Source organism: Gossypium raimondii, chromosome 6, assembly GCF_025698545.1.
Source record: "Gossypium raimondii isolate GPD5lz chromosome 6, ASM2569854v1, whole genome shotgun sequence".
Classification (NCBI taxonomy): domain Eukaryota; kingdom Viridiplantae; phylum Streptophyta; class Magnoliopsida; order Malvales; family Malvaceae; genus Gossypium; species Gossypium raimondii.
In genome coordinates this window covers 12,823,618-12,834,674 of record NC_068570.1, presented here as the reverse complement: position 1 = coordinate 12,834,674, position 11,057 = coordinate 12,823,618, and the positions used below count along the sequence as shown (strand labels likewise).

The window sequence follows — 11,057 nt, the reverse complement described above, 5'->3', positions numbered from 1 at the left end:
AACTCGATTAACTCAAATAACTCAATTTGGTTAACTCGAAATTCAAATTTGTTTTCGACTTTTTCGAGTCGAATCGAGTTTTGCTCACCCCTACCACCATTCAGCTAGTGGCAACCATAAGACCCAATTAGAAGCCCTCTGCCCTGACATACACCTGAAATACCCCTCCAAACACCTATTTAAAACTTTATTCTGACCATTTATTTGGGGGTGATAGGCAATGGACAAATGAAGCTTGGTGCCTAATTTCTTGAATAGTGCCTGCCAGGATGTGCTAATGAAAACTTTATCCCTATCAGAAACAATGCACTTAGGGACACCATGTAACTTATAGATATGATTCGAGTAGTTTGGGGCCAGTGTGAAAGTAGTAAAAGGATGTGATAAGGCTAAGAAATGACCATACTTTGTTAGCCTGTCAATCACCACAGGTATGGTATTTTTTCCTTTGGATAGGGGCTGCCCTTCAACAAAATCTATGCTAATGGCTTCCTAAGCACACTTAGGAATAGGGAGAGGTTGTAGCAAACTTAGAGATGTTGAAGTATCATGTTTGCATCTATGACATATATCACACTCTTTCACCCACTACTTCACATCCTTAGATATTCCTTTCCAGGAAAGCAATCTTGAAATCTAATGCCTTGTAGCATGAATTCTTGAATGCTCCCTAAAGCCCCTCCATGGAAAAATTCAAAGGGAGTCCTCCTAAGGTTGAGGTTGTACCCCACCACCAATTTGCTTTTCCTTCTCAAAATCTTACCATCCTAAGAATACTTTGGATGTAGTTGAGTCTGCTACTAAAGGTCATGGAAGATCTGTTGCAATGTGGTGTTAGTACGACAAGAGTCTATAATTTGGCCTCATACCTTAGACTAAGAAATATTCCCCATACACTAAAAGAGCTGGCCATCATGTGAATGAAGCCTCCTAGACAAAGCATCAACCACTATGTTCTGAGCTCCCTTCCTGTAGGTGATGGAGTAGTTATATCCCAACAGTTTTACTGCCCATTTTTGTTGATATGGTGTGATGGCCTATCTAACATAAAGGAATCTTAAACTTTAATGGCCCGCCCTTATGTGAAAATACCTCCCAACTAGGTAAGGGTTCCATTTTTTTACAGCTAGCAACACTGTTAGTATTTACTTGTCATAGATGGATAGGGCCTGGTGTTTGACTCCTAAACCCTTGCTAAAAAAGGCTATGGTTCACTCTTTCTACTGCAAATTTGCTTCCAATCCTTGACCACAAGCATTCGTGTCCATACAAATATTCTCTTGGAAGTTTAGAAGGGCCAAAATCGATGCTTGGCAAACTACTTGCTTGAGTTTTTCAAAGGCTACTTAGGTGGTGTCAGACCATTTCCAAGGCACATCCTTCCTTAAGAAAGTGGTTAAGGGCTTATACAAAACACCACAATGCCTTATGAATCTTCTATAGTATCCTGATAGACCCAGAAATCCTCTTAAGTCCTTGACTGACTGAGGTGTTGGCCAATTGAGCACTCCTTCAACCTTTGCTAAATCTATGAAAACTGAACCCCCAGAGGTAATATGACCATAATATTCCATCTGAGTGGTGCCAAAGTTGCACTTGCTCTTCTTAGAAAATAGTTGGTGTTGTCTCAAAAGATGTAATAACTCCCTTAAAATAGTCATATATTCTAACTAACCAGTGGAGTAGACTAGTATATCATCAAAAAAATACTAACACTAACCTCCTCAACAATTGCTTGAAAACCTCATTCATTAGAGACTAAAAGCTTAAGGGAGCATTAGTATGGCCAAATGGTATAACTCATAGTAATCCTTATGAGTCCTAAATGTTGTCTTGTGAATGTCCTTTTCCCACATTCTGATATGATGATCGACAGACTTCAGATCTAACTTTGAGAAATAACTGGCTTGCCCCAGCTTATCAAGGAGTTCTTCTATGATAGGTATTGGACACTTATCTTTGATGAAGTTGGTTAAGCTTTCTATAGTCCACACACAACCTCCAACTACCATCATTCTTTTACACCATTACAATTGGTGATGCAAAAGGACTGAAGTTGTCCCTAATGATCCCAGCCTGCAACATTTCCTGGACGAACCTTTCTATTTCTGTCTTCTAGATAACAGGGTATCTATAGGACCTCACCTTAACCATTTACGATTCATCCTATAAATGTATCATGTGATCATACATCCTGACAGGAGGAAACCCTTTAGGTAGTTGAAAGACATCCTCAAATTCTTCAAGAAGCATTTGGATATCCTTATGTAAAGATTGAGAAGTAAGGTCAAAGCTTCTTGGGCATTAGAAGTGAGAAGCATATAGTAGGGACCGTATCCCATTATACTAAGGCACTTGGACAATTAAAGACCAGATAGAATGTGGATGCTACCAAGAAGAATACCTTGGAGGGTACAATATTGTCCCAGGTACTCAAATTGCATGGTCAGATAAGAGAAATTCTAGGTAATCGATCCTAGTGAGATTAGCCACTAAATACCAAGAACCAAATCACAACCATTGATAGGAAGAGCCATGAAATCAGTGATGAACTTGTACCCTTGTGCCCCTTAAGACACAGCTTTGAACAGTCCCTGAGTGGACAACTTAACCCCATTAGCAACTATCACTCTTAGTTGGCAGGATTGTTCTATTAGTAGATTCAATCTTCTCATCAACTTGGTGTCCAAAAAATTGTGTGTACTTCCAGAATCAACAAGAATAATGATTTCCACCTGGCCATATCGAGCTGACAGTCTCATGGTATTGTGGCCTTAAGATCCATTGAGGGAATGTAAAGATACAACTAGTGTAACTGACTCAACCTCATAGTCCAAGGGTTCCAATTTCTCAGGCCAGTCTTGGAACTCTTCAAATGAATGACTATTAACCTCATTTTATTGTTCAAATTAGGGGCTCTATCACAAACTGGTAAAATTGATACTTAGTGCATTTATGCCCTGGTGTTTACTTGGAGGCACACCAGAAGCACAAACCTTTTTTTTCTCCTTTATTCCATTTCAGACCGAGAGAGTGATTTGGTAGGAGTCTTGTGTCCAGTGGTTGTAGAAGGGTGCCCTTCTGGAACCGTGGGACTTCCAATAGAATTATACCCCTTAACATTAGGGAATGTAGGATTGGAATAACTCGTGTTTCCTACTATAGAAGCACTTCTCTTTAGGGTATTGAACACAATACTTTCCACTTGTTGAGCAATCAGATAACCTTCCACTAAAATATTAGGTTTAAACAATCTTAGATACTGTCTAATTTCTATTTTAATATTGCTAATGAAAATACTCAGTGCACAATTCTCAGGTAAATGCAACTGGTTAAGAAGACTCACAAAGTTATCATGGCAATGATCCACTGTACCCAGCTACTTGAGGGAAACAAACTCATCCATAGGGTCCAAAAAGGTGTTAGATCCAAACCATTCTTTCAATCCCCGAACATACACCTCCCAAGTAAGTTGACATAGACCACCTTACCTTTATGCAAAAAAGTGGTGCCAATTAAAGGTTTTACCCTCCAAATGCAACATTACTACCTTGACCTTGGCATGATCCCCTATATTCTCAGCCTCAAAGAATTACTTGAGCTTAGACCACCAACCCTTAAAATCAATTCCATTGAATCGAGGGCTGACCAACTTAAGGGCCTTTCTTATTGTGTCTATTGTACTGGCTTGAGAGAGAGTTCCCAAATGCCCCAAGTCTGTCATTGGGGACATAGCTAAAATTTCCTTTGTTTGGAACCCTGGTAGAGGTGTAACACCCCCAACCTATCTCTGTCGTCAAATCAAGGTTACGAAGTATTATAGAACAAATTAAAACAATTAGCATCACATAGAAAATTTAATCAATTTAAAATATTAACATTAACTTCCAATATTCCCGAGCCTAGCAAGCTTTAAAAATAGTTTGGGAACATTCAAGGACTAATTTGAAATGAAATGGAAAATTTTAGAAAAATCTAAAAATTTTGGAAGCATGGGTCACATGACCGTGTGGCAAGATCGTGTGACAAAGCCCATGTCGTGTACCTAACCATGTTCAATTTGAAATATGGGACAGATGGTCATGTTCCAGCCCGTGTGCCCGCCTGTGTGTATATTTGAAGTAAGGTCACACGACCATGTCGCCAACTCATGTAACTCACTGAGACCGTGTGGACCAACTTGCACTTAAAATTAAAATGACTTACCGTGTGGACCTCTTTTTCATCATAACTATTAACCATATCTCAAGTTAATCACAATAGGCACTTAACAATAACTAAAAGCACTTCAAATCTCACACATAACCTAAAGATACCAAACATATATATAATCACAAAGCTTACTCAAACTAGCTTATAAACAACATCATAATAAACAAAATAATTTAAAGGCTTCTAGTACATGCCATTTATAACCCGACATTAAAATAACCTAAACTTCTATCGAGATGAAGGATGGATAGTATGTATGTGCTCCAACTTGATTCCAACCAATTGAACTTTCTGATGATTTACAGAAAAAGAAAACAAATATCGTAAGCAACTAGTGCTTAGTAAGTTCGTATAAATCATAAACATGAACTTACCAAATAGGCACAATTCATACAATTGATGCTTAATTTCATTAAAGGCTCAAAAATGCATTCAAATCCTATACACATCACAAGTCCTACAAGTTAGTAAGCTCAACAATAGAACATATACAAGTAAACACATTTGATATACCATTCATTCAACATTTATTCATTTAACAATTTCACATTTCTATTTTAAGTGTTCATTTCAAAAGTCCCTTTTTACATATCTATTCATGTAAACACTTCATATAACACTTCATATAATTATTTCCATATAACCATTTCCAAGTGTTAACCTTAACACAACATGATTGAACAATTCCCAATGAGTAACCATTTAAACATACGCATACTCAGAGTTCATAATTTGTTTAGTTCAAAGAAACAGTTCTGTATCAAATAACATTTATTCTTCCGATGGATCTTTGTAAAAGTATTCAATACACAAGTCCGGAAACAGATTATGCTTATATGAGCTAGTCAAATACAGCCCTTGTCTTGAGGTAAGCCAGCAGCACTCATCGATGATTGCCCCAGATATTGCTCAAAAAGGTATTGTAACTTGGATCTAATTCTCTTTTGAACTCATCATGGAAGTCCTTAAAATAAGAATCCAGTTTGGCATCGATTCGTGTTAACTCCACTTGCAGTTTAGACAATTCATGTTGCAGCAAGCCCATCTTCTTTTGCAGTTGCATGGTAACTCCATTATTAGCCATGAGGATCGTTGAAGCTCTGATACCTTTGTTAAGGGAGAAAACTCAAAATAGAAAGAAAACTAAGCTATATTTCTTAATTGTCTTCCCTTTTCCTGATTGGGCATTAAAGGGGTGAGTAAAGGCCATGGAATGACACACTAGTAGGTGACAATAATGTTTCCTAAGTCGCACCATTTCATTGAACGGTCATTTAAATTAAATGAACCATTTTGGACACAACCCTAACTCTCTTCCCACAACGCACCATTTTCATTAAAATACTAAGACTTAAAACGCAACGTTTTTATATTGGCTCTAATAACATAAATTTAAACATTTTGTTGTTGTTAATCATTCCTACTGATTATTCCATATCAAAACTCAGAATCTGACAACTAGGGTATCGAGTCACTATGCCAACCATCATTTCTAGTGGCTGACAAAATCTTGCTTCACTCTAAACTTGTTTTCTCATGCTCTTTTAAAATCTATCCACCGTTTCTTCAAAATCATTACCGATTTTCCTAGATCTAAAACCAAAGTTGCAGCCTAGTTTTCTTCGATCACCCTCCTCGTCCTTCGGATCAACCCCTCATTTTTTCTATGTTGTTCTTCTACTCTTAAGCTTCACTTTCACCCTTGGTATTTGCGAATGGAGCTCCAAAACTTCACCGAGCTTTTCCTCTCCACTGTCTAGATTTATGGGTTTGGTGTCTTGTTGCTGTTGACATTTGTGTTCTTTTTTTGGTGGTTTAGGGATCTTGGTTCATGAGTTGTTAGTAGGTTTAGTAGGTTGAATATGGGAGCTAGATGTTGAAGATGATAATGATGAATGTTCTTGGTGAGATGAAGATGGTGATAAAGAAAAAGAAAAAAAAAAGAAAGGAAAACATAAGAAATGTGGAAAAAGAAAGAAAAAAAAAGGAAGAAGAAGAAGAAAAATAAAGTAAAATTAAAAAATTTAAAATTTAAAAAAAAATTGTTTAGATTATAGGGCGATGACATGGAATCCATGACAGAAGTTAATGACACAATTTGTGCCACATCAGACTTCCGTAACCCTTTTAATGTTAAATAACGGTACAGTGACTAAAATATTATTAATTAATAACATTAGTGACTATTTCATAACAATTTAAATTTTAGTGACCAAAACATAATTTAAACCATATATAAGTGACTATTTTTTTAGTTTACCATAAAACAATTTAACTTCTAAGAAAAATAATAGATATTCAATTTCTCTTACTTTCCTTAACCTAAATTATCCAACAACCCTTTTCTTATTTTCCTTTCTTTTCCTCTCCCATTTTCAAACAAAACATAGGCTTAATGTTTTAATCAGTATTTTCATTAAAAATAATAATTTAATATTTTTTTGAAAGATTGATGGTTAAATATGGCTTTTGTTTTTAAAGGTTGGGGTCAAATTTAACTAAAAAAAAAAAGAATAAAGGCCGAATTGACAAAAAAAATAAACTTTAAGGGTTAAATTTATCATTAGCGCTTTATATTTTTTCGCCTCTTTTAACCTTAAAACTATTAGGGGCCAGTTCTTCATTGCTTTTGAAAAGTGCTTTTGAAAAGTGCTGTGGAAAAGTGATTTTGAGAAGTGTTTTTGAAAATTTTGAGTGTTTGGTATTGCTGTCAAAAAGTGCTTTTGAAGAATAAAATGTCCATTTTAGACATGATATTATAAAGTAACAAATATGTATTTAAATAATGCTTAAATTAGTTAATATTATGATATTTTAGCAAAAATATAAAAATAATTTATTATAACTTATTATTAATATTTTACTATATAATATTAATTTTAAATATTTCTAAGTAATTAATATTAATTATTTATTAAATTTAATTATAATATATAAACTATATTTAAATATTTTTATAATAATTAAATATTTGTAATTAGATATTGACACAATTGTATTATTATAAAAATATTTTTTTAATTAATGCTTTTAACACATTTGTATTATTTTATTTTAAAATGTATTTGAATATATAACTCATATTAGATATTAACATAACATAGAAAACATAAACCTAACAAATTAAAATATTACATATATTTGGATTGAAGTTTTAAAAAGGGATAATATTTATATATCAGATATAAATACTAAAAATTTTACAATAGCATTTACAATTTAAAGTGAATTCATTAAACTAGAAGCTATAGCATCTCCTGTTAATTCTATTTCAAAACCACTAAAATTGTTTGATTCACCGTCATCATCATTATCATCGTCGCCGTCATCATCATCACTTTCTCGACCATGCGCATTTTCTGAATCAATATTATTCTCATATGCCCAGTTAATATCTTTGTATTCCATAAAATCTGCATCATTTCGACCGACATGTTTTCGGATAAAATTGTGTATCGTCATTGTAGCAACAACGATCATCGTTTGCTTTTCAAAACTATAACTTGGAATATCCCTTAAAATGGCCCATTTTTTTTTCAAAACACCAAAAGTTTGTTCAATCACACTACGTAATGATGAATGTGAATGATTGAATATCTCTTCTTTACCAGATATCGGTCTACCTCTACGGAAGTCAGGTAAATGATATCGCTGACCTCTATATGGTCCAAGATAACCTTTCATTTGAGGATACCCAGAATCAACAAGATAATATTTTCCTACAAGTCATAATATAACAAACAATTAATTCAAGAATTTTTTTAATAAAAAGTATCAATTAAAGAATATATACTTTATTATTTAAAAAATGACATATAAATAAAATATCTAACCATTTGGAGGGTGTGGAAATTTGTATTTTGGGTCTCGAATTGCATCAAGAAATATTCTAGTGTCATGTGCCGATCCTTCCCATCTAGCCATAACAAATGTGAAACACATATTAAAATCACATACTGCCATAACATTTTGAGTCGGGATACCTTTTCTTCCAATATAGGGAATTTGTTCATTTGGTGGAAGAATAGCCGCAATGTGAGTACCATCAATTGCACCTATGCAATCCTGAACAAATAATCATATTAATCTCGTGCATATTTTTAGTCGACCAAATATATTAAAATATAATAATATAAAATTAAATTTTAACCTTAAAATGTGGCATATATCTAGGATCATTACGTATTTGTTCGGGTATTGAGCTAAAAAAAGGATCTTCGGGTGCAATTAGATCAGTGACCGTCCTTGAAACTTTCTCAAGCACAACTGCAAAGTGTCGACTTATTGTTGATCTAGACCTTTGAAATCTTTCTCGACATTGGGAAACTTTTGCACCGGTGCCCAAGATGTATAAAAAAATTCCCAATATTTCAGTAGAAGATATGTTTCTTGAAGTTTGCAAGTTGTATCTTGTCTCCAAAACTCTCAGCAAACTTGTGAATATCATTTTAGACATCCTAAAATTAATCATACAACGTGAGTTCGTGACTGTCAAGGATCTCTTGGATCCATGTCTCACCTGACCGTTTTGAATCCATGCATGGTTGCCTCAATATATACTTCTCGTAATATAATTGCATGGAAGATGATGCAACAACAAATAATCGTTTAAAACATTCCATGCGTTGTAAAACTCTTTCTTTTCCCTTTCATCGTCACTTTCATCACGGCTATAATCCTCGACTATACTCATCACCTGTGAGTAAATTTTATATCCAAAATCACATATAAATAAACAACTATTGATAAAACTAATTTAGTAAAAAATAAGTAGAATATAAATTCAATATCTAAAGACCAAACATAAAAAACTTTTAATAAAACTAGATTACACATAAATAAGTAGAACATAAATTCAATATCCAAAAACCAAACATAAATAACTATTGATAAAACTAGTTTAGCATTGTTGTTTAGTCACATATAGATATCTTTGAACCCTAAAAGATCAGAAAATTTTTAACTATCCTCCATTTCCGTCTTAAGCCACAAAGCCCTAATCTTGGGATTAATTGATAAAAACATAATTCGCTTGTCCTTATTGAGCAATAATGTAAGTGCGAAAAAGTATAGCGGACTAGCTTCTGGAACTTCTTCCGACATGCTGTCCAGCATTTTGACTGCTTGTGGAATACCAAATGGATCCATAACAGGAGTCAAACTAGATGTGGTCTGACTCATACTGTCAACTGCATTGCATAATTTTTCTATTTGACTGGACAATCTTGCAGCCCCTCCAATTTGCTTTAAGGATTTCTTTCTTCCATTTTTAAAATGTGAACTTGACATCTCAGGGTTTTTTCTTTTTTGACTGGTTCCATCAGTTTGAACATCATTTGAAATGTGAACATCATGTGAAATGTGAACATCATTTAAAATGTGAACATCATTTCTCATATTTTCTTCTTCATTCTCTTCAGGTATTTCGTTGTTAACATTCTCAAAAAAATCAGTAAGGAGTGTACCAGAAGAAGGTGCCCATGCTTTATCACCTGTTGCAACTATCCCCATGAACATTTGGTCTAACTTCCATAAGAATTCGGGATCAATGCCCGATGTTCTAAATTTTTTAGCTTCAGGCACAACCTACATATAAAATGATAGTTTAATAACAGTAATTATCAATACCATCATAAATAAGAAAAAAATGAAAAAATTTAGAATTATTAATGTACCTGGAGCCTACTCTCTCACCATTCATCCGATGCATCAACGGTTCTTTTTATAGGATTCCACCCTAAACCAGTATCTTCGCCTTTAAGTTTCTTCCAAGCTTTCCATTCTTTTTTTAGGGCATCCCACCTATTTTTAAGTTGTCTTTGTGAAAAAACCCTTGCCCGTTTCTTTCTCAAAGTTTGTCATTATTTTCAACCGTCCATCTCTTGTGAAATGAGTAACAGGCCTATTGCCTTTCAATATCTTTTTAATACAAATATCACAAAATATTTCTGTCAATCTCTTATCCCACATTACTTTTACTTTTTCATCACTAACTTCAATAGCCGAAGTACTCATCTATTACGTATACGAACAAATTCGTTTCAGCCAGTAAAGCAATCAAGAAAATCAAATGTCACGTAAGTATATATGTTTACATGTGTATCAAAATTTTAACTATATACATGAACAAATAACAGTAATAATGATAATAATGAAGTAATCCAAGAAATTGATTAATAAAATGATATAACTTTATCATTACCATCATTAAAAAATGAAAAAAAATCATGAGAATTAAGGGCTAAAATTACTCTTGATGAACATTTATAGGCACAAGTTTTTAATTAATATTTATGTAATTAAAAATAATCCCTTTAAGATGATTATTATAGCCATGCCTATTCACTCATCAGGAGCATTTGTGTGAGGTTGCTATATAGTAAAATGGGGAGCTACATAGTTTCAAATTCACCAGTGCCCAATTCCAGGTGCATGGGCATTACTATGGAATGATGTAGGTGGGATTGTAGTCCCGGGTCAATGTAATTCATAGTATCCTTTTTATTCCTAAAAAAAAAGGGGACTTCTATTGATAAGGAAGCAAAATAGAGGGCAATTTATACTAATTAATTTTTTAAAATTCAATTTGAAGTGAACTTCTCTTTTTCACTAGAATTAAGAAAAGAAAAACGTAAAACAACTTAATAGATACTAAAATAATTAATCAGTCAAAAGACGTTTTAGATTCTTTTCTTCTCTCACGCCTCCTCCTTTTACCTGATTGCTATCTTCTTCTTTTTCTTTTTTCCCCTTCTTTTACCTAATTGCTATCTTCTTCTTTTTCTTTTTTCCCCTTCTTTACCTAATTGCTATCTTCTTTTTTTCTTTTTTTCCCCCTTCTTTTA

The 11,057-nt window shown here is 33.8% G+C and overlaps 1 protein-coding gene across 1 annotated transcript; it reads right to left on the bottom strand.

Moving 5' to 3' along the window:
• Window positions 1-7,431: 7,431 nt before the first annotated feature.
• Window positions 7,432-8,683, bottom strand: LOC105774027 (uncharacterized). The gene is made up of 3 exons (XM_012596333.2): window positions 8,363-8,683; window positions 8,046-8,277; window positions 7,432-7,931 (listed from the first exon to the last, which is right to left on the bottom strand). Exons 1-3 carry the CDS (start codon window positions 8,681-8,683, stop codon window positions 7,432-7,434), a joined length of 1,053 nt encoding a protein of 350 aa, XP_012451787.1.
• Between the last annotated feature and the right edge of the window lie 2,374 nt (window positions 8,684-11,057).